The 25,397-nt window shown below is 42.2% G+C and overlaps 1 protein-coding gene across 1 annotated transcript in view; it reads left to right on the top strand.

Moving 5' to 3' along the window:
- Window positions 1-545: 545 nt before the first annotated feature.
- Window positions 546-25,397, top strand: part of LOC134464072 (lysine-specific demethylase RSBN1L-like) — a 53,285-nt gene continuing 28,433 nt past the window's right edge. The window contains exons 1-3 of the mRNA XM_063217513.1: window positions 546-1,089; window positions 20,629-20,831; window positions 21,919-22,126. Coding sequence (XP_063073583.1) covers window positions 591-1,089; window positions 20,629-20,831; window positions 21,919-22,126 — 910 coding nt within the window. The 5' untranslated portion in view covers window positions 546-590. The remainder of the gene's footprint in view (window positions 1,090-20,628; window positions 20,832-21,918; window positions 22,127-25,397) is intronic.

Here is a 25,397-nt window from a genome sequence, read left to right as displayed (position 1 = left end):
CACACACACACACACACACCTTCTCTCTTCTTCTCTTTGCAAGTGTGGAAGTCCATTGAAACTGAAAGGACATCGCGAGGGCACTGCGATGGATGGGGCACGCACGAGCTGCACTGCGAGCAGATGCTGCGTGCCGTGCGCCGCCGTCCGTTTCCAAATGGATCCAGGAGCGCTCCTCCACACGCGCACGCATGTTGCATCAGGTGTAGTAGGCTAGGCTACTACCAAATGACGCGTGCAGTCCTCCGCCCGCTGATGAACAAGCTAGTGTTGACCAGAGACAGATCAAGGGGTCTATTAATAGACTTTAATCTGATATATTTCAAGACAATTACGCACAGAGATCTGCCCGGTTATTCCAGAGACCAGTGACGTATTTCATTGAGAGAGACTCTGCAGTGTTTCCCGCGTTATGTTATGCGACATGTCCCAGTGTCCTATTTCTCCTCCCTCCAATCGCCTCACATCGCCACAAGTCGCGCCCCCTCTGAGTTACGTAGCCTGTCAATCCAAAACAAGCCACACCCCTTCCCTGCCTCTTGCACAAACAGCAGTAGCGCTCGAGAGAGTAAATAGAGAAAGCTCCCAAGATGGCGGAGTCGCTGAGCTTAATTCACTTTGGTGCAGCGAGTAAAACCCCGCTCTCCAAACCTAAAGAACCGAAAGCAACGCCGGAAAATCGACCCCAGTCTTCCCGAGACCACCATCCTCCACCGCCGAAGAAAGTGCGAAACGATGAGAAGAGCCTTAAACCCAAGAAACTGAACGGAGAAGGAGGGGGAGGTGGCGGCATAGGAGAGAAGCAGCACCAGAAGCAGAGTTATGGCAGCAGCGCCACAACATGGACCTTCAGTCCCATCAAGACCAGCCACCCAACGGCCCCCGTTCAGCCGCCCTTGCACAAAGTGTTCAAACAGAGCGCATTCCTCGCATCTCCTCCCAAACCCAAAAAGCTCAAACCGGAGAAACGGGAGAAGGAGAAAGAGAAGGAGAAGAAGAAACATAAGCCACCCGCGGAAAACAGCGTCAGCAGCCTGTTCAGCCCCGGATTGAAGAAGGAAAACGGGGAGGTGAAGTTGATACAGAAAGGTAACACGAATGTCAGAGGATTTAGCTACTTGCTAGTTAGCTTAGCCTTTCAGCACAAGTTATTTACTTGTAGCTAGTTATCTTCAGTTGCGACTTGCCTACAAACTTATATGAAGTTTGCCATCTTGGTGTGACGGATGTTCGCAATAGTTTGTGGCTATGCGTTCAGTCTGCTCACTTGCCATGGTTTCAAAATGTGGTAGCGTGCTAATGTAGCACAGGCCAGCTACCGTTTAGCTAACATTAGCGAGTTAGCCACCAGTTTGCTATTAGTAGCGGACTAGTCGTCTGCGGGCCCAAGAAGTGAGTGCGTGTTATTGCAATGTGGCTTTACCTGTGACACATTTCGGTGGATTGTTGTATGAAATACGCAGCATATAATGGATGTTTATAATGGATCACTATTGCTTAAATGATTGTCGATGAGCCCCACTCCGGGTCCCACACGGGCCCTACTCTAAGCGCGTTTGTTACTCCACCGAGTTTTAAATCGCTTTCTTGTGCTCGTGTGTTTAATGGCTGCGGATGTGGTCATGCTGTAGGACCTGCTGGCAGAAGCGAAAGCGCTTCTGTCAGATCTTGTGTACTTTACTTCCCTGGGAGCAATGTATTCGAAATGTATTTAGGGTATAATTTTCAATCAAGCGCGTCATTGTATCCGCTCATCCATTTCCGAAAACATATGTTACACTTTGGTGTAGTCTAAATGGATACATAGTTTCCATTTCACGAGCAGGGTTGTTCTACAGTGGAATTCCAGGTGAAGGGGTCTTTTCAAAAGCGCGCCAACCAGCCTGGCCTGTGTATTTTTTCGTTATTTACGGTGATATATTGGGCTAGTTTTGGCGTGCGTGTGCGTCGATGTGTTCGGGATGGCAGCGAGGCAAGGCACGCACGCGGTGTTCCAGTGTTGGCTATAAACAATCGCCCGCCCGCCATTAAGTGATGTTTTCGCACCACGCCCCCAGAACACGAGCACACACAGGCGAACGAGGAGCGAGACGAGTGCACTTTTCCTACCCTCTGTTCCACGCCACGCACACGGGGCCGTTCTTCTTCACCACGATGGAGGTTTTTTGGCGGTCATTTTCTTCCTCCTCTCAGTCCTCACTCAAACATACCTCTCTTCTCTCCGCATGCCCGACTGGGAAGGCACACGCCGCTTTTCTGTTCTCGACAGTAGGCCTAGTTCTAGTTCTACATGCCTTGCGTGGACACGGGTACTGTCCCCAGCACATGTTTCACACAAACTCTAACATTTTGTCAGAGATGGTAGAGTACTTTTTATTAATCCTGAAAGAAATTAAAGTGTCTGTCATCTTTCATAAATACACAAATGGAAACGCACAAAGACCTCCTTTCCTACACATGTTTGTACATTACAGTATAAGTAAAGCACACATTGTAGCTGTAGCCTATGAAGTAGAAGTTAAAGTAGCCTACTCTAACCTATGTAATTGCAATACTAGTAGTATGATATTACATGATTGCAATGATATAACATCATATGTCTAGTGTTGTAATTACACCCATAACAATACTACTTTATACACTTTTGCTTTTTTGTCAGGTACACATTACAAGCATCATTTGATGCTAATCTGACAAGATGCATGGATGCAGTGTAAATGTGCATGAGCAAGGAAGTGTGAAGTGTTTTTTTTGGCCTGTCATTTAATACATTTGTGTGTGAGTAAGTGTGTGGTGGTTTGTTTACACAGTTAATTGAACATAACCAGAGTTGGGGCTGTTTCTATTGTATTGCCAGGCGGAATAAGCTTAAGAATACTGCCATGACAACCGATCCAGAATCGTAGTACTGTGAGCCCATAGGACTGTAGGTTGGAGAAACGGAGCAAGTGTGTGTGTGTGTGTGTGTTTGCGCGCGATAAGATACGATATGATATGATACGATGGCACTTTATTGTCAGTGTGCAGTGCACGGAAATTCATTTAGCATCAATGAGCAAGACTCGTCTAAGACAGGACATACAAATAACAATATAATAGAATATTGCACATGTGCCATGCTCCGTGTGTGTGTGTGTGTGTGCGCACGTCCATAGTAGGCAAAAAGAGATCTTTAGGTTGGCGTGGACGGGATGAGCCTGTACTGCGAGAGGCCTTTTAGTTTAGGAAGAGTGTTTGTGTTTTGGGTGTGCAGGATATCTGGCTATGCACCCCTGTTGGGGTGGTTAATAATGAATTAGGAGCGAGAGGAAGAGCGAGAGGAAGAAAGAGAGAAGACGAGGGATCAAGAGACTGAGAGGGAGATAAATAAAAGGGGACAGCACGCGACACAGGACCGAGAGACTGGGTTGGACCGCTTACTTGCGGTTCATCACTAATAACCTTGTTAACATCACATCAACCGGAGCACTGAGAACACATACCAATGCTTAAACACAAGTACACAAGTTGATGTAGTCTTAGAAAACGTTAAATTTACTTTTAACCCGTTAAAGTGGCGTTATAAATTTGCTGTTACCAGAATGGCACTGACAGTCAAAGTGCATTACTAAAGGCCCTCTGTTATGTCATAGTAGTGTAGTACTATGGTAATTAACCTATCAATGACTTAAACAGCGTGCCACTGGTGGTACAGCGTGCATTATAGGGTGACGAGGCCATTTGTTTCACACAGCACAACCGAGGACATGATGACACAAACTGCTACACACATCAGTGGCAGACAAACATCGCCCTCCTCGCTCAGGCCAGCCTGTACATAAAACATATATATATTTTTTAAACCACTAGTGAATCAATTCGTTGAAATTATACTGTTGGCTGATCAATGGAGAACACTCCTATTCCTTCCAAACCACAAGGGCAGTCCGTGACCATCTAACTGCCCTTCGCATTCTGTGAGTTGCTTCCAGATCTGTGTTCATGTGGACCTCCGATAGTGGTGATGGTAAAATGAGTCCCTCCCTATCATGAAAGTTGCCCATCGCCCACTACATACACCTACAAAAACAAACTTACAAATGCACTATACTGACCATCTTCGTCAGTGAATGCTCTAACACTAGGAGCACATTTATCACAATAAGCTGCTCTTCGTTATGAGTTGAATACCCTATTGTGCACACTAATGGGAGGCCTGTAAGTCCAGTACTGAGAACACATACCAGTGCTTTGACACATGTACACAAGTTCATGTATTCTTAGAAAACTTGCATTTACAAAGGCCATTTGTGCGACAGCACAGCCGAGGATATGATGACACGAACTACACACATCAGTGGACACAAACTACACACTGACTGACTACACACATCTACAAAATCAAATTTACAAATGCACAATACTGGGGCCCATACTAAGAAGCTGGTTCTGGAGTAAACCAGGTTAAGTCAAGAGCTCAAGTCATCTAATAGAAAAGCCTGGAGAAAATGAGGACTCGAGGCTCTTCTATTAGATGATTTTACCTATGAACTTTACAGGTTTACTCCTGAACCAAACTCACCCCTCTGATCATCTGCATCAGTGTGAATGCTGTAATATCCAGAGCACATTTACCACATTAAACTGCTTGTTGTAATCAGTTGAATTTGTGCACAGGAATGGAGGCTCGTACGTCCAATACTGAGAACACATACTAGTACTTTAACACAAGTACACAAGTTCATGTATTCTTAGAAAACTTGCATTTGCCATTTACAAAGGCCATTTGTGTGACAGCACAGCCAAGGACATGACACAAACAAACTACACACATCAGTGGCAAACAAGCATCACACTACACACACCTACAAAACAAACTTACAAATGCACTATACTGACCATCTGCGTCAGTGAATGTTTTAACACTAAGAGTACATTTACCACATTAAACTGCTCGTCGCTGTCATCAGTTGAATACCCTATTGTACACTAATGGAGTCCTGTGAGTATGCCTGTTTGTAACATGTGTTTTAAAACCGAACACACTACACGTTGCTTCCAAACATCATCTCACTGCATCTGTGTAGTGACAATAACACACTCTACTCTACTTAATAACATTATACTGCTTCTCATCCGTCGAATACCCTATTGTACATCTGACAACACATACTAGTAGTACATGAAGTTCAGTCACACACACACATATATCAATAAATTACTGCAACACTGTGATGGATCACTAGTTTAAAGCACCTGAGGCCAGGCAGACACAGACTGGGAAGACACTTTGAAAAGTGAGATATGCCCCATGCCATGCTACTGTTCTTCACTATCTGGTGCGTCGCGAGACAGGACTGAGGGTCTTTCTCAAAACCTAGGCCAGTGTCCTTCCAAGTGTATCAGCCTAATTAGTCAGGCCCAGTGATTGGATACTCTTTATTAGTCACACCCAGTGATTGGATATTCTGTAGAGCTCCCCAAAAAGCATCCAATCACTGGGCTTGACTAATTAGGCTGATACACTTGGAAGGACACTGGCCTTGGTTTTGAGAAAGACCCAGAGTTCTGAGTGTAACCAGAGTCCGGAGAGTAACCAGGGGCCTCATGTACAAAACTTGTTTACACACCAAAAAAGCTTTGTGAGTAACTTTTCTCACACATTTCAGATGTACTAATACTGACTTAATATGAAAAAGTACATGTGTACAAAATTTCATGTGAAATCGGACATGCCACATGAATCAGCATGAAACCTGTTAACGCATGGACTGATGCATGTGAAATTTTAAGTGTAACTTTTCAGATTTTCACTTGCGCTGAGATTCTGTAGGAAAGATTCTGTAAGACTTTGTACATGATGCCCCAGAACATTTTTCAATCTTTTTGTATTTTATTTAGAGGAGAGCTATGAGAGCAGTGTGGTGTTGGGTACTTTGCCCAATGACACCTCAGCCATGCAGTGAGACAGGGAATGGAAGGGTGGGATTGACACCTGCAACCCTTTGATGTAAAGCCCATCTTCAGGACTGCGCTCCAATTAATTTCTGCATAAAACACCACCAGTTTATAGGGATGTAAATAAAATTGAAATGTATCGATGTATCGGAAGTATCGTCCGGCGATTTAATCGAATCGCATCGCATCGTATCGTGGGGCATTCTTAAAAGTCGAAAAGAATCGAATCACTGGCCCCTGTGCAATGCCCTAGCTCCATAACACTATAGTAGTGGGAAAGTAATTGGAAAAAATCGAACCGCATCGTATCGTATCGTGGGGAGTTCTTAAGTATCGAAAAAAAATCGAATCCCTGATTTAAGAAATCGATACCGTATCGTATCGTCATGAAGGCTGTGATTTACACCCCTACCAGTTTATGACATGGCTCAGCCACGAGCTAGTAATATTGAGCGCCGCTTCCCACGGCTAGATTGTATCTGCTTTGTAACGCTGACCACTGCATTAGCACCAAGAACCCACAAGTCCAATGAATTCCTTTGAACACACCAGTTTGTAACACTAATCAGAAAGGCATCAACTGAGAACACAACTACAGACACACACACACACACACACACACACACACACACACACACACACACACACACACGGCAGTTTGCAACGCAGACACACCAACTGAGAACACAACTACACACACACACACACACACACACACACACACACAGCAGTTTGCAACAGTGATCAGACATGCACCTAACTGAGAACACAGCTTGGTTGTGTCTCATGAGCCACGTATCTTATTTACATCAGAAGATCAGAGCACACACACAGCAGAACTTAAACACAGCACACACACACACACACACACACACACACACACACACACACACACACACCAGTGCATGAACACCAAGTAAACGCACTAGCAATGAACTGCTGCCAACCCGCCTGTTTGCACTCATCAAACACTAGTTTGTTACACTGAGCACATGCTGCACGCTACACTGCAACTGCACTCTATTGTTTCCTTGCAACACAAGTAACTTCACTGAGTAAATGGTCTGCAGTCACTATATAGGGGTGTATAGGATTCTTTGCTAGTTGGATCAAATATGTGGGTTTTCTTTTCGTTAGATTTTTTTTTTCAGTAGCAGCGTCTAGCCATCTCATTAAGTACAATGGAATAACAGGTGTAACCTCCATGTAATATCATTCGCTAACTTAGTGTTGTAAGTAGAATGTACTTACTTCTTACTTCTTTGGCCACCTCTGTGCACTACACTCAACAACACTGAATTACCACTCCGCATCATTTAAAATATCCAATTTAACATAGGAGAAATGGTGCATTCATGTGGTCTCCTGAAATAGATATTATCTAGTTGCAAAGTGGTATTTACAAGTGCGTAGCGTTCATGTGCTGTTTTGATGTTGTTTACAAATTAAAGATGGCGAACCAGAGTGAGACTTTTTACTAAAACGATTATAGACTGTTGTTGTTCATCAGCTACAGCAAGTAAATGAATTAGGAAGTCAAAGGTAAAAATTCTGTATATTTTCTGACACTGTCATTTACCATGACTGTCTAAACATACTGAATGCCGGTTTTTGAGTATTTCAACTTAGCGGTTGCCAAGGGGAGAGTAGAGCCAGCGGTTGTGTGCGTCATCATCTCGTAAACTCGTTTCTTAAAATTTTCTACGAGTTGTCCAGTGGTAAATACCAGAAGCGGTTTGGTATTTACGATAATTACGAGACCACATGAATGCACTAAAATACACACCAGTGCTTTGACACAGAACACACAAGCTTACTAGTGATTTTCTATCAAGTATGCATAAAAATATTCCTGCAAACTGACCTGTTCATAACCTGTTCAATCAATTAGACACAATTTTATAACATTAAACACTACTCCAACTTGTAGGTTTAAGAACATGGTCTGCTTGTGCTTTCTCCGATGTAAACAAGGTTATTCAACTGCTGAGACAGAGAGAACTTGTATACATACCAGCTCATGAACACACGCATCAATGTATTAAAGCTTACTGCAAATACACAATTACTTACACTGATTAATTAATGCAAAAATGTGCATACAACTTGGCATACATACCCTAGTGCAGTGGTTCCCAAACTTTTTTCCCTGCGCACCCCCTTTTACATTTCAGTGTGGTTCGTGCACCCCCTAAGAGAATGTTGCACAACCGCACATTTTGGGCAAAACTCATTTCCAATAGACCTGACGTTTTTTTCTGCCATCATTACAATGGAACTTGTTGCATGACAAGTCTAGGAGTTATAAATGACACTTAAAGATGGATCCTTCCAGCTTACAATTCACCAAACAACATGTAATGTTCATTAATTCAGTAAAAACACACATCTCATCCAGTACTCTATTCAGCTCGCGCACCCCCTTGTGGCAGGCCGCGCACCCCCAGGGGTGCACGCACCCCAGTTTGGGAAACCCTGCCCTAGTGTATAGCACTGTACACTACATACACACAAACTTGCAACACTTGGGAAACAGCAGTTGATGGCACTCACACAATACAAGTGTCCGATCTATGCCTTGGAACACGCGCCACTGCGTTCATCTGAAAAAACAAGAGCATGGAAAGCATTTATTGTCGTTTTACAAAAACATTGAGGTTTAAAGTTTCACAATAAAGTGCACACATGCATATGCACAGTAAAATTAATATAAAATGACTGAATACTATACATAAGCCTTGAGGAAATCCTGGAGGAACACTGGCGCATAGCAGTAACAGGTTTGAGAATAAAGTAATTTGTAGTGAAAGTGACATGTGAAAGCCCAAGCGGGAAACTCCAACTCCCATTGCCATTGAGACGCAGCACTCCACAGCACATAAGTTAGTGCTCACTGCACACAACGAAGTTGCATTTCTGCCTCGCCCCTGGAAGGGGGCAGCCCCCAGGGAGCTGTGTGGCAGGACGGTACCCTGCTCAGGGGGACTCACTAATTCGACGCCCTTTCGGTACTTACCTTTTACGTTATACGACTTTAACCCTAAACCTAACCATAACCTTAAATCGCTTGTTTAAAATGTTTGATTACCATGTGACGTACCACGTAAGTACCGAGAGGGCGTCAAACTAGACGGTACCATGCTCAGGGTACCTCAGTCACAGAGGAGGATGGGGGAGAGCACTGGTTAATTGCTCCCCCCGCCAACCTGCTAAAAGAGCTTGGATCAGTTTTGACTTGATAATTTAGGGAACCTCAATATATCTTTGGCACAACTCCTGAGAACATGCTGAATCTGCCTGTGACGTCCATGTCTCTGGTATATACTAACTACAGCGATCACACACGTGTTAATAACACTGCAAAGAAATCCCTGTTATGACACAGCAATTACATCAGCACAGACTTGTATTTTCATCTGTGTATTTCACACTTTTTTTAACATCTGTTTCTAAAAACAGCCTTTTTTTTGGACTAGGCTAGTGAATGTTATACACAGACGTGGTTCCGTGTGCTTAAAATAGGACCACATTTAGTCTGGGGCTGGAGTCTATCTATTACTGTCCCTCAGTGTGGGATCGCCATCCCCCAGTGAATGGGTGAGTTCTGGTTTTAAACATGTTGTATGGTGTAAAATGTACCTGTATATTTGTGTGTATGAAGGTGTTGGTACAGAATTACTCGGTAAAAAAAGACTTTATATAATGGGTTAAATCCCAGATGCATGCCATAGCTACGCAACACTACAAAACTAGAAATGCACTCAGAGACTGAAGACCTCCACCAAGGAAGCTGTTTGATGAAACATTACACCCTATTTTTTGTATTTCTGTCTTTCTGCCTTTCATCAAAATCCATGCCTTAAAGGGGTATGCCACTATTTTGGGGCTTAATACAGTTAAAATCGTTGGCTGGGGTTTATAGAGGTGGTAAAGTCTCTTATTCTTCATGTTAAGCGTTGTCTTGCTTTAAGACAAGTTAAGTTAAAAGAGGGAGTATGTCGCTAAGCTAGTGAAAGTCAATGGATCCGTGTAGCACATGTAGCACCTTTAACTTTTTGAGTTATCCTGCTGACTGACAAACAGACAAACCAATGCGACCGAAAACAACCGCCTTGGCGGAGGTAACTATCATGCGGTGTACACCGCTTTTCACGTCAATCCTGACATACACACGCTGCATCCTTTCCTCAAAACTGTCACACGAAGAAAAAAAAAGGTCCAGCCAGCTTGGCAGCAAGTCAAGACACAAAGTACAAGCTGTTCTCCAAAGTGATGTGCTATGTAGTACAAACTTTTCCCCAAAAGTTGTAGGGGTACATAAAGCAGTGTATTGTAAGCATTTCACCCAGCAGATGATTGCAGCGTACAGTGAGACGCAAAAGAGACATGCGGGCAATCGTAACCTAGTGGTTAGAGAGTTGGTCTTTCAATCTTGGTGGTTGTTGGTTCGAATCCCTCCACACCTCTCCCTACATTTTTGCTCACAACCAGTCCTGGCAGGGGGCTCCCCTAGGTGGCCGCTGGTCTCTGCCTGAGGTTTCTTCCTGGCTATAGGTTTTTTTTTCTCAGACCTCATTGAGCTTTTTTCCCCCTCTACAAACTATGATTCGAAACTATGATAGCGAAAGGGAGTTTTTCCTCACCCCTGATGCCACCAGGGGCCGCATCTGAGCGCCCAATCTCTGTGTGACTATCTATGACTTATGCTAGACCCAGCCACTATGGACCTTACGCATCCAAGAATCCCGGTCCTAACCTACGTTGACCCTATGACTCTACGATCTCTTTCTATCTCTTCTTCCTCTGCCTTCCTGCTATCTCTGCCTCTCCTCTCTTCCTCTCCTTTTATATCCACCTCTAACAATTATGTTCTTTTTTCTCATTTGTTAAGCACTTTGAGTTGCATCCCTTGTATGATACAGTGCTATACAAATACAATTATTATTATAAATTATTATTACATTCGAATACCCGTTGCATCCATGTCTGAAGAGCCTTTTTGAGCAAGGCACCTAACTCCACATATCCCCAGGGACTGTAACCAATACCCTGGAAAATAACAGCTCTAAGTTGCTTTGGATAAAGGCCCTCAGTTATTTCTAATGTAATGTGGTGTCAATGTCTTAAGTATGCATAAATGCAATTTTGTTGTGTGCAGTCAGTGTGCACTTGTGTGCTGAGGAGTGCTGTGACACGATGACAATGGGAGTAGGGAGTTTCCCAGTTGTGCTTTCACTTTCACATGTGACTGTCATCATTGGAATGGCTTTACTGTGTGCTTTCATATGAAATATGACATAAAAGCCCCTAAAGTTTTTTCACCCCAAAAAAAGGTTCACTTAAGATTCACACAGCACATCTTTTGAAGGGACGTTGCCAAGGTGGCAAGCGCTTGTTGTCAGGTGGCCTGCCTTAACGGCAAAGTGCTGCGGGGAAAGCCTGCTTTGTGATGTAAATGGAGGAGATGCAGAAAGGAACTTTGAGAAATATCAAACACACTTAATGATTTGTAAGGCGTAAGCTTAAAATTAACGCTTTATTTTAAGTGCTGCAGGAAAGCCTGCTTTGTGATGTAAAAGAAGGAGATGCAAAAAGGAACTGAGAAATATCAACCTTTTCCAGCACATTTAATGATTTTTAAGGAATAAAGGTAGCACTTTATTTGAAGGTTCACTAAGATTCTCATGCCTAATTGTCTGTATAAATGACATTTCGTGTGTTAGGCAAAATAATGGGCCTACTAGGTCTTTATGATTATATCACTAATAAAGGTCTTGTTGGTGAATCCATGCCCAACCAAATGATTAATTTTCGCTGCCCACATGTCCTATCAATCGCATATACAAACAGTTAACTTAAGCTACTGTATTAATGGTTAACATGTGAGCATTAAAAAGTACTACTGGGAAAAAAATATGATCATTTCATTAGAATGTAGACAGCTGAGCATGGGCTACTGTCGTCATATTGAATGGCAGGATATCCTGCTGTAATCTGTGGCGTCTGTAATCCTAAAAAGCCGAAAACACACACACACACACGCGCGCACGCGCGCACACTTGTAATTCATCTACCGTGAACATGTGTACTACTGTCATTTGTGCCCAGCGTGAAAATAGCATGGCACACAATCCTACTGTAGCATAATCCTACTGTAGCATAATCCCAAATCAAAGGACAGGACTAATTTACTCCTGGTTTTAAAGGTGCATTGTGTAGGGCTGTGGTTAGAGTAGGTATTGCAGTATTGCAACTTTTTTTTTTTTTACTAGTATGACCAACAGACAGTAAATTTTGCAGCAAAAAATGTATTTCTGGAAATTCTAAATCGAGGTAGATCCCCCTTTTCATCTATGAAAAAGTTACATTTTCCCCATCATAATAAATACTTACAATTTGATGGCGGTGGCAAATCGTGAAAAGGGTAAGCTTAACATTTGTGAATGGCATGAATTCTGGAAAGTAACAACTACAAATATTACGAAGTGCACCTTTTTGAATTGCTAAAATTAAGTTTGAATAATTTGGAATAAGTTACAATACTATTAGAATGTAGACGGCAGGGCATGGCCTACTGTTGTACTGAATAGCAGGATATCCTCCTATAAACTGGCGTCTGTAATCTCAAAAAGCAGAATACACACGCACACACACACACACACACACACACACACACACACACGCACACGCACACACACACGCACACACCTGCAATTAATCTACAGTGAATAGCAGGGCAGTGTATCTACTACTGTAATTTGTGTCCACTGTGAGTGGTATTGCCAGATCTTGTGACAAAAATAAGCAACTGCCACCCTGAAAACAAGCCAAAAAGAAGCTACCGAGACTTATTTAACAGAAGGGGGGTTGGGCGTGGATGGGGTTTCCAATTACTTGCCTTGCTTGTGTGAGTACAAAGCTCGAAAGACACACCAGGGGAATATACGTACTAAGAAGCTGGTTCAGTAGTAAACCAGGGTAAGTTAACCCTATGGTAGAGGTAAATAACCCAATAGAAGAGCATGGAGTCTTCATTTTCTTAACTAAATGATGTTTGCAGGTACGTCTGTTGGCAGGTTTACCACTTCCTGTAGGTTAACTAAGCCTGGTTTGCTACTGAATCAGCTTCTTAGTATAGGCCCCTGGTCTATAACCTTGCACTTCGAGAGCGTCTCTGTGGCTGCTAAAATCCACACAAGTACACCGAGAGGGAGGGACAGCATGGCATACATGGGGTGCATCCCAATATGTGACCTTGCCTCCTCCACTTGTGCTTGTCTCCTCGTCCCGCCTCCTGGCCCCTCCTCCGTGGAGAAAACGATAAAGTTTCCCAGAAGTCAGCCTCGCCAGAGTCGCCACAACAACTTTTGAGGGACTGTTTTTCATTCACCATCCCAATTGCAAATGAGAAAAAGACTTTACACCACTCTTCTTAGAGGAATTTGGTGAGCTGTTGTCGAATGTTTGTGTGAACTATGATAGCTTGTTTATAGCAGGCGATTTTAATTTTTACGTGGACGACTTAGAGAATGTCTATGCTAAGGAATTTTTAAGTCTTATTGACATTTTTAGCCTCACACAGCATGTAACAGGACCAACACACAACCAAGGTCACACTTTAGACCTAATAATAACAAAAGGCCTTAATGCTTGTGCTAGTGTCAAAGACTATGGCTTTTCTGACCATTACTGCATTTTTTCTGATGTTTTTTATGTACCCTCATGTTTCAAAGGGAATCTGTTTACAGTCAAAAAACGTATAATCAACTGTGAGACAGCCTCACTCTTTCAGCAAGCACTTTCAGAGATCCAAAGTCAAACCTCAGAGAGTGCAGATGATCTCATGGTTAATTTTAATTCAAGGATGACCCGTATTATGGATGTTATTGCCCCCGAAAAAAATCAAAACAGTGGGACGTGAAAAAGCACCTTGGAGAAAGAATCCCACAGTTATATTGCTAAAGCAAGAATGCAGGAGGGCTGAAAGACAGTGGCGTAAATCCAAACTTGAAGTCCACTACCAAATCTATAAACACACACTCTCGAAATACAACCAAGAAATTTCTAAAGCTAGACAATCTTTTTTTCTCTGACATAATTAACAGAAATATTAATAATGCACGTGTCCTGTTTGGCACTGTGGAAAAGCTAGCAAGGCCCCCAAATCTAATGCCCTCTGAGTTCCTCTCAGTCAGCAAATGCAATGAGTTCGCATCCTTTTTCAAAGGAAAGATTGAAAAAATACGTGCAAACATACTCACACATGTGCAACCGACCCAAGATTCAGACCAGCTTGCTATGGTGAAGTTTAAATCCTAACCTCATGAGAAATTTTCATTTAGTTGATGTGGACATTCTTAATAGAACGGTACAAAGTCCTTAGCTCCTCTACATCTGACTTAGATATTTTACCAACAGCCTTCTTCAAATCCATCTTAAATCTAATATCATCAGATGTACTTCAGATCATCAACACCTCACTACAAACAGGCATATTTTCCAGGCTGTCTAAAAGAAGCAGTTGTGAAACCCTTACTGAAAAAGAACAACCTGGATGCACTGGTACTAAACAACTATAGGCCCATATCCAATCTATATCAATCAATCTAAAATAATAGAGAAAATTGTTTTTTACCAAGTAACTGCCTTTCTAATTTCTAATAGCTATTTTGATAAGTTTCAATCAGGTTTCCGTGCCTACCACAGCACTGAAACAGCTCTTATTAAAGTTATGAATGACATAAGATTGAATTCTGATGCTGGCAAATCATCCGTCCTTGGTACTTCTTGATTTGAGTGCTGCTTTCGATACAGTTAATCATTCTATACTACTACATAGACTGGAAACACTGGGTTGGCTTTACGGGCATAGTGATCGACTGGTTTAAAATCGTACTTACAACAAAGAAGTTTTTTGTCGCCATTGGAAGACATACTTCATCACCAATGTCTCTGGATTGTGGGGTCCCCCAGGGCTCCATTCTGGGACCACTACTGTTCAATCTGTATATGTTGCCACTGGGACACATTATCGACAATAACTCCATAAATTACCATAGCTATGCGGATGATACCCAGCTCTACTTATCTATGTCCCCAAATGACTATACCCCCCTTGAATCACTCTATCATTGCATGGACCAAATTAACAAATGGATGTCTCACAATTTCCTCCAGCTGAACACAGATAAAACTGAAGTAATTATATTTGGGAAAAGAGAGGAGAGACAAAAGATTGCTACTATCCTTGAAACGAAGGGACGAAGGGAAAGCAAGGGAAACAGTTAAAAATCTTGGGGTCCTCATTGACAGTGACCTAAACTTCAACAGTCACATGAAAGCTATTACTAAGTCTGCATTTTATCACATAAAAAACGTCTCTAAATTTAGGGGCCTGATGTCTAAACATGATCTGGAGAAGCTAATACATGCCTTTATTTCTAGTAAAGTTGATTACTGTAACAGTTCTTTTTACTGGCCTCCTCAATAAAACCATTAAACAGCTTCAACTTGTACAAAACGCAGCTGCAAGGGTCTTACAAAGACAGAGGAAGTTCGACCACATTACTCCAATTTTAAGATCGCTGCATTGGCTCCCAGTAAGCTACAGAATTGATTTTAAGGCTATGCTACTTGTGTTTAAATCACTAAATGGAATGGGACCCACATATCTACTGGATATGTTTCAGCTGTATGCACCAACTAGGTCACTAAGGTCAACGGAGAAGAATTTGCTGGTGATTCCAAAAGTCAAAACAAAGTGTGGAGAGGCAGCCTTTAGCTTCTATGCTTCAAAGCTTTGGAACCAGCTTCCAGATGACATAAAAAATGCACCCACTATTGATAGCTTTAAATCTAGACTCAAGACAAAGCTGTTCTCAGATGCTTTCCCCTAGCTTAAATTACTTATTCTTATTATTTTTATTTTTTATTTAATTTGTTTCATTTTATTTTATTTTATTATTATTTTTACCTTATGTTTTATCTTAATGTTTTTAAATGCTTTTTGACTCTAATTCATTTCCTTCTTTCTTCCCTGTTTCCTTTCATTTACATTTGTTAACTTTGTGAAGCACATTGAGTTGCACCTGTGTATGAAATGCGCTATATAAATAAACTTGCCTTGCCTTGCCTTGCCTTTACAATTGGGCTTTTGCAAGATATTGAAATATAATGCTGTTGTCGGTGATGTCATCATGACGAGAAGCAAGTGGAGGAGGCAAGGTCACATATTAAAACGCACTCATGGTTCCCCATAGCACTTTATTGCTACGGTGCACACCATGACAACAAACACCTCCACCACCACCTTGACCAAGTCCCCTGAAAAGATAACGATTTTGTGTTGTGAAAGTTATTTCTAAAGTTTAATGGTTATTTCTAAGTATAATGGTCTAGTTCAGAGATGGGCAAAATATAATAACAAAGTCCAGTTTTTTTAACACTACTGAATCAATCTGTTTTAATTATACTGTTGGTCGATGGAGAACATTCATATTCCTTCCAAATATCATCCACAGTCAGTGAGCAAACCAACTGTCCCTCGACCTCTCCCAAGCCACAGTCAAATCTGTGGTCATGTGGCCCTCAGATGGTGGATATAAAAAAAATATGAGGCCCTTCTTATCATGAACGTTTCCCGTTAATGGTCTAGGCCAAGGTCTCTAATAGGGATGCACAGATACACATTTTTTCACTTCAGATCCAATCCCGATATCTAAATCTGACGATACCGATACTACTCCTATCCAATACCAAAATCACATATATACATGGGTTTAGGCCCAAGCAGACTATTTGGAAGCAGACTATTTGTCAGAAGAACAGGAAACCAATTAATAAGCAAAAAGTAACAAGTACAAAAGTAACAATCCCATCCTGAAAACTAATATGCAAGTGTTATGATTTCAAATTAACATTGCACCTGACTCAATGTCTGAATCAGGAAAATGCTGATAGTTTGGGAAAGTTCCAATCCGATCTTTGAAATATGTTTATCTGAACCCGATACCGATATCCCATCCCTAGTCTCTAAATTAGCACCTGCTAACCAGCCAAATGCTGGTGAAATTTGAGTTTGGTTGGTAGAAAATGCCAACTTACTTAGAAGTCACTTTGACCCATTAGGGAGTGTGTGCTTGGCTTGTAAGATTTTGGCTGGTGATGGGGGAAAGTTAATGCAGGGCCCTGGGCCACTTTGATCCTGAAACACATCACATGCAAATTACTTGGGAATGCTGTAAGTGTAAGTGCTGCTGTGTGTGAGTTCACTGTATGGAGACAAGAGGGTGTGACATGGAACACACTGCCTGCAGTAAGGAATGTTGATGTTGATGTGCGTTTGCCTTTAACTTAAATCTTGCACACTGTAATTGTAATTGTCAATCTGCAGAACTTATATCACAGCGTATGTAATTTTAGTTGTTTATTTCTTAAAATGTATGCTGCCAGTTCACAAATGTGATCTTTTCATAAATATTTTCGAAGTAATAAACTACTTAAACATTTACATTTATATACTTGTAATTCAAAATAAGGGGGCATTGAGAAGATCCATGTATGCACGATGCAATGGATAACTGTTGTAAATGGGCAGGACAAATTCTAGAAATTAACTACTACATTTAGTTGAAACTACGCATTTTAGTGGAACCTTACCATACGTTCACATGTGTTCTGCACACGCACGCACACACACACACACACACAGCCACAGTCTTGTTTGATGCGCACACACACACTCCCGAGCAACAGGGATGTAGCAGAGACATGGTGATGATGACGCTTGAAACGTGTAACACCCCTGTGTATTACACACACACACACACACACACACAAACAGCAGCTCGTCTCAAGCTCTCACATATGACTAACACACACACACACACACACACACACACACACACACACACACACACACACACACACACACACGTGTACAAACGCAACCGCCTAAAGGGATATGCGGCTCCCTTACACAAAGGCCCATTACCAGGCACTATCGCTCTCTCACACACACACACACACACACACACACACACACACACACACACACACACACACACACACACACACACACACACACACACACACACACACACACAGTGCACTTATGCGTTTTGTATGTATGTGTGACGGTGTAATCGAGTGTGATTTGGAAGTGTAAGGAAGACCAACAGCTTGAAACCATTCAGAAGACCTAGTATTTAAGTTTGTAGTGATGACTTAAACAATAAAGGCCGTAAAGTGATTATTAATAATAAAAATAAAACCACCACCCATAGTTATGGTTGATACAGATGTATTAAAGTTGACAACATATGTCTACGGCAAAATATCCATCAATATTTTCATAAAAAGCAGTTTTTTGTGTGTGTCTGTGCGTGTGTGTATGAAGCTGTGTTCTCAGTTGATGCCTGTCTGATCAGTGTTACAAACTGCTGTGTTAACATCAATTCATTGGTCCTGTGGATTCTTGGTGTTAATGCCGTGGTCAGCGTTACAATCCAGATACAGACTAGTCATGTTCGCAGTTAGCGTGTCGTTCCATTCTGGCATCATACAAAGGCGTATGTATTTCATGCCAGTCCCACTGCTCAGAAGTGTGTGTGTGTGTGTGTGTGTGTGTGTGTGTGTGTGTGTGTGTGTGTGTGTGTGTGTGTGTGTGTGTATATGTCATGCGTGTTCATGCCAGTCCCACTGCTATCCTGAGACTTCTGCCCGAGTCACTCAGAAGGGTGTGTGTGTGTCTGTGTGTGTGTGTGTGTTTGTGCGCGCACATGTATTTTCATGCCAGTCAGGCTACTGCTGTGCTCTCCGCAGACTGATGCCTGAGTCGCTCAGAAGTGTGTGTGTGCTCGTGTGTGTCTGTGTGTGTTTTCGTGCCAGTCAGGCTACTGCTGTGCTGCTGCCCGAGTCGCTCAAAGATTCATGTCAGACGGCGGCCAAGTGATCTCTGAAATAGAAGCCTCTCAGAAGGGCAAGTGTGTGTGTGTGTGTGTGTGCGTGCGTGTGCGTGCGGGGGGAGAGAGTGTCCGCGTGCGTGCATGACTAAGGTAATTGCTATGTAGCGAATTTTGTATATCGGCTGACTGTGGTCATGGAAGCTGGCTGCTGTATTCCATCGTGTCGCTTGACTGTGGTCATGCAAGCTGTCTGTACTCAATCGTGTCATTGCTATTTAGGGAGGGTTTTGCAGCCAGACAAGTCATCATTGCTGTGTCGAGGCTTAAGGCCTACTTTCTTAGTCACTGTGAAGACGCTAGATGGCTTAGGCCGAAAGTGAACGACCAAAAATCAAAACTGTTTGCGGAGACCGGCTGTGGGCGACCGGCTGCAATGAGAGTATATACAGCCCTTAATAGTTACGGAGGTGTCCTTAAGATCAGAGGGTTGCAGGTTCGAATCCCATCCTTTCCTCTCCCTACACTTTCATCCATTGCTGAGGTGCCCTTGAGTAAAGCCTCACAATGCTTCTATGACTGTAACCAATGCCCTGCAAATAACTAAGTTAGTTTGGATAAAGTCGTCCACTAAGTGTAATGTAATGATTCTATGGTCCAATTATGAACTATTATTCACTGCTAAAAATTATTCTGTTAGAAATAAAAGTTTTGTTTCTATTACACTTTGAGCAAGAATGCGTCCTGCAACCTATACCTTGCAAGAATCCTTGGTGTGCTTTGGGTGTTTTCTCTTCAAATATAGAAATATACGAATGTAGAAAGGCCGGATTCTCGACTGTACTTGTTTTTTTATTTATTTCAGTGGGTTAACATGACGGACTGACATTTCGGCCTAAGCCCACATGAAACGTCGGTCGGTCATGCTGACCCCCCTAAATTTGCCAAGAGTGCAGCTTTTCTACACTAAATGTTAGGGCTGTAACGATACACCCAACTCATGATTCGGTTCGTATTACAATTTTTGACCTACGGTTCGATACACCTCACGATTTCTGATATGTATCTCATTTGAAGCCTGGAAGCAGTATCACATCATATCATATGATTGTTTTCTGGAATTAAGGATAACAACATTTTGAAAGGGCGTATCACGATACTGCCTTTTTGCACCACGATACAGTATCATGACTCTGAGTATCACGATTTCTCTGTTCGATCCAATATCGTTACAGCCCTACTAAATGTACAAATCTGTTCGCTCGCACCTGAATAATTTTGTAAAAACAGTTTGTTGAGCGCACTCTCTTTAAAGGGACACTGTGTGAGATTTTTAGTTGTTTATTTCCAGAATTCATGCTACCCATTCAATAATGTTACCTTTTTCATGAATACTTACCACCAGCATCAAATTCTAAGTATTGATTATGACTGGAAAAACTGCATTTTTCATACATAAAAAGTGGATCTTCTCCATGGTCCGCCATTTTGAATTACCAGAAATAGTCATTTTTAGCTGCAAAAAGTACTTTGGCCATACTAGAAAATATATGTTTATTACTCAGTAAACTTTCATGAAAAGATCAAATTTGGCAATAGGCAACACAGTTTCAATGAGCAGCATAGTTGCAGTACCTTTTTTGACCATTTCCTGCACAGTGTCCCTTTTTAAATATAGACAACATAGATTGATGAGGTAGTTAATTTGGCGTTTCTTCCTCTAAAAGGTAAAAAATAAATTGAATAAATACCAGACTGACCGCCTGGCCTTCCTCTTATGTCTCCACAGATCACGTTCCCAAGGAGAAGCTGAAGGAACGAGACAAGGAGAAGGAACGCGAGAGGGAGAAGAAGAAAGAACTGCTCAAAGAACTTCACAAGGAGAAAGAGAAGGAGAAAGATGTGCACAAGGATGTGCATAAAGAAGGGCACAAGGAAAAGGAGGCTCACAAGGAAAAGGAGGCGCACAAGGAAAAGGAGGCGCACATAGGGGTGGGTATTGGCAAAGGTTCCGGTTCACCATTCAAGGCGCATCACAATACACGCCACGATACGATGCATTGCGATTTATGTACTATGTGAAGAGAGACCAAAAGGGTTGGCGTCTGCACCTTAACTTGGAACCGTGTGTTGCTTGGTGCGACTGCTCACCAAAAGTAGTGATACTGAGAAAGTCAAAAAAGATTTATGCACTATTGCAATGCTTTGCTAGATTTACTTTAGTACATGTGTAAAAATGCAGCTTATTTGTCAGTTGCCGTGTTGCATTTTTAAGTCAATTCATTTTATTTAAGTATTTTTATAATTTGGAGCTTCCATCACAACAGACATATTTACTTACTTTCTACCAAACAAAATGAGCCCTGGGTATTGGCAAAGGGTTTGCCGTGGCCTAGTGGTTAGAGAGTTGGTCTTTCAATCTAGGGGTTGCCGGTTCAATCCCCCTCCCTACATCTCCATCCATGGCTGAAGTGCCCTTAACCAAGGCACCTTAACCCCACATCGCTCCAGGGACTGTAACCAATACCCTGAAAAATAATAGTTGTAAGTCGCTTTGAATAAATGAAAGCGTCAGCTAAAAAAAAAAAAAAAAAAAAAAAAAAAATGAAAGCGTCAGCTAAGTGCAATGTAATGTAATGTAATTCAAGGTGCATTGCGAAACTATCACAATGCATTGCAATTAATTCACTATTGCGATGCTTTGTTATATTTACTTCAGTAGGCTACGTGTGTAAAAATGTAGCTAATTTGTCAGTTGCTGTGTTGCATGTATAAGTCAATTCATTTTATTTAAGCATTTTTATCATCTGGGAGAGAGCTTCCATCACAATATAAATATTACCTACTCTACTGAACCAAGTGAGCCAGTGCCAAATGGAATTATATTATCATAAAATAATCGATTCAATATATCGGGGAAAGTATCGAGATACCTCGTCATGAATCGATGCAGTATATCAGGAAAATAAGTATCGTGATACCTGGTCATGAATCGATACAATATATCGTGTAAGTAAGTTTCGCGATGCATTGTCATGACTATTTTTTTCTTTTCTTTTTTTTTTTTGCACACCCCTAGGTGCATAAGGAGAAAGAGAAGGAGGTGCATAAGGAGAAAGAGGTGCACAAAGAGAAGAAGGAGGAGGTGCACAAAGAGAAGAAGGAGGAGGTGCACAAGGAGAAGGAGATGCATAACAAAGACAAGGAGAAGGAGAAGAAGAAACACAAGCTGGTCAACAACAACGAGATCAAGAGTCAGAACGGGGAGGTCAAGATGCTCCACAAAGGTAGTGTGTGTGTGTGTGTGTGTGTGTGTGTGTGTGTGTGTGTGTGCACGTGACATGTATGGTTGTGTGTGTACACGGCATGTATGGTTGTGTGTGTACACGGCATGTATGGTTGTGTGTGTACACGGCATGTATGGTTGTGTGTGTACACGGCATGTATGGTTGTGTGTGTACACGGCATGTATGGTTGTGTTTGTGCGCATGTAGTTTGTGCCCAGCTAGTAGAGTGTGGCGTGGAAGGTTGGTAAACCTCCTTCCCGAAGCCTCATACAGTATACAGTGCTGGGCTATTGAACTGGTCCTTTAGCTTAGTGGTATCGTGCTGTGCCTCCCATACCTGAACCCATGTGTTGACGAGGTGGCGATTTCAACTAGGGCGGTCCCAACTATTCCACGTAATCGATTACGTCGATTGGGTAAATAAGTCGAAGTGTTCAACATACCGTCGATTACGTGATTTTTCGCGAAAAAAAAGAAAAAAAGTTATAGCGCGAGCCGCGAGGTAGACGTGCTAAACTGAGAAAATGGCAGAGGCTGAAAGTCCGATGGTGTCAGTGTCAGACGAAGATGAAGGTAGCAGTGGCACCACAAATCAGCCCAATAAAAAAAAGTGATTTCTGCGAGCCGCGAGGTACGTGTTGAAAACAGAAGCTGAGAAAATGACAGAGGCTGCACGTCCGAGGGTGTCGGTGTCAAACGAAGATGAAGGTAACAGTGGCCCCACTAATCAGCCCAATAAACGGACAAAGACATCTAAAGTGTGGCGATATTTTAAAGACAAGGCACGAGACTTGGTCGTGTTTCTGTAGGAGACTTATGAGGAAGTGAACGTTTTTCAGATCGAGAAGCGGGGTAAATATTTCCTGGTGAACCAGAAGCTATGTGTTGACGCCCAGGGGGCTGGGCTACACAATCCTTCTGGTACACCTGTGATTCGCTCTCCTCCTCCGTTTTCGAAATAACCGGGGCAGCACGACGAATCAGGATCGTAGGGAGGGATTTCAGTGGGTATGACGTTTATCGAGCGCAACACCCTCCCCCAGGGTAGTTCGGCTGTGCCCGCCCCCTCCCTGAATCACAACAGTAATGGCGGCGTGCGAGGAGTTATCATGCGTCGGGATGGAAGCAGCAATTTCAGCGGTGTTATCCAAAATACCTCAAGTTGATTTTCTAAAGGACGTTGTTCTGTTTTGGTTCCCGACCTGGCGGCGCTTACGTGACGACACGTCCTACGTCACAAAGCTTCAACGTGAGTGGTCGAAGTGTCATGTCATTCATATGAGGTTGCTCCAACCGCGTGCAAGCATCTTTTGACTAAACCCCGCCTGCGGAGAGGCGTGAAAGGGCCGTGTGCCAGTAGCCTGTTAATTACAGGCTACTGGTTCATCAGGAAAGGGTAAATATTTCATGCAGCTTTGTATACTGTCGCTATGCTGGCGGCGTGCATAGCAATGACGGGGAGATAAAGCAACGATTTGTAATGTGTTGGTAATTTGTAATGGAAATTTGCCTGTTATCAACGAAATATTCAACACCTTTAGAGTGACAGTAGTCGGGGTGTTTGTAGAAGTGCTTGTATACAAAGTAAAAAAGGAAATGAAGACAAATGAAGTGTGCATATTCCTGCCAAGAGCGGGAGATGTGGAGTGAGAGGAATGCATGGGCCTGATTCAGAGAAAGGCCTTGTCCCTTCTCTTCCCTGGTGCACGAAGTGCACCTCGCACTATTCAATACTGTTTGTGCCGACTGCAGGTCTAAATAAATAGTAATACTATTCTAATAATATAATAATACTCATAATTATGTCGTACATAACGACTTGGGTCTATATTAGCAACAGAAGGACCAGCTGGATTTTGGTGCGTCAATAGAATGATGTGGAGAGAGTAGCCTTGACGTTCTTTCCTCGTAGGCTACTCATAAAATCTCTGGTAGCCTTTACCCTAACCTAATAGTGTCCCATATCTTTTTCCCACTTTCCTAATACTATATAACTGAGGCCTCTTTATATATCAGTAAATGTAGGCTAATACGCTTACTTGATTTGAACTGAAACAAATAGATATTATATTAGGCCTGTATTTATTATAGTCTGTGACTAATTTATAAAATGTCCCCTTTTTTTGAAATCATTGTCCTAATAGGCCCTTGGTGCGCTCTGCTTTATTTGTCTTATTATTTTTCAGGTTAAAGTTAAGTGGCATATCACAGTTTTTCCCTTCCAAATAAATAAATAAATAAATAATCGTTTGATAATCGACTATTCAAAAAAAGTAGTTGATAGACTAATCGGGAGAAAAATAATCGTTAGGGACTGCCCTAATTTCAACCCTGAGGGAAGATGGACTGCGAGGGAACACCTCGGTTACACACAACATGTTGTTGTATGTGTATCTTTGTATACCGCGTGCGTGGGTGTGAGTATTTGTGTGCACTGCACACGCGTGTTCCGTTGTTGTCGTAGTGTCACATTGTGTGCGTGCCTGTGCTCTCCACGGAGACCTGATGTTGCATCACCTTTCGATGTCTATATTTATCCCCATCACAAATGGAGTTCTGTGTGACTGCTGTCCTGATAAACAATGTCACAACGTATAGCACTAGTCTGTTGACATGGAGACAGCTGAGATCGGGGGGGCACTCTGTTCCATAGTTTGCCAAGGGGGTGTGGGTATGCTTATTATGAGGTCAGGGGGGAATTTGTTCAAAATAAAAGGTTGGGAACCACTGGTCTAGGTCTTAAGGCCTGTGTGGAGGCACTAAACCGTGTGCAAGTTTTAAAGGGACACTGTGCAGGAAATGGTCAATAAAGGTACTGCAACTATGCTGCTCATTGAAACTGAGCTGCCTATTGCCAAATTTGACCTTTACATGAAAGTTTACGAAGTAATAAACAACTATTTTCTAGTATGGTCCAAGTACAGTAATTTTTGCAGCTAAAAATGGCTATTTTTGGAAATTCAAAATGGCGGACCATGTAGAAGATCCCCCTTTTCATGTTTGAAAAGTGCAAATTTTCCAGTCATAATGAATACTTAGAATTTGACGGTGGTGGTAAGTATTCATGAAAAAGGCAACATTAGTGAATGCGCAGCATGAATTTTGGAAATAAACAACTAAAAATATCACACAGTGTCCCTTTCACGCAATATTAGTGTAAATATAGATAAAATTGACCTTAATTACAGGTGCACCGAAAATTCGGCCGCAGAAAATAATCTGCCGAAAACGCAAAAAAAGACACTTTCGGTTTTCGGCCAAAAGCCAATTG

The sequence above is a fragment of the Engraulis encrasicolus genome, chromosome 15 (genome assembly GCF_034702125.1).
Source record: "Engraulis encrasicolus isolate BLACKSEA-1 chromosome 15, IST_EnEncr_1.0, whole genome shotgun sequence".
Lineage (NCBI taxonomy): Eukaryota > Metazoa > Chordata > Actinopteri > Clupeiformes > Engraulidae > Engraulis > Engraulis encrasicolus.
This window is presented reverse-complemented; position numbering and strand designations above follow the sequence as displayed.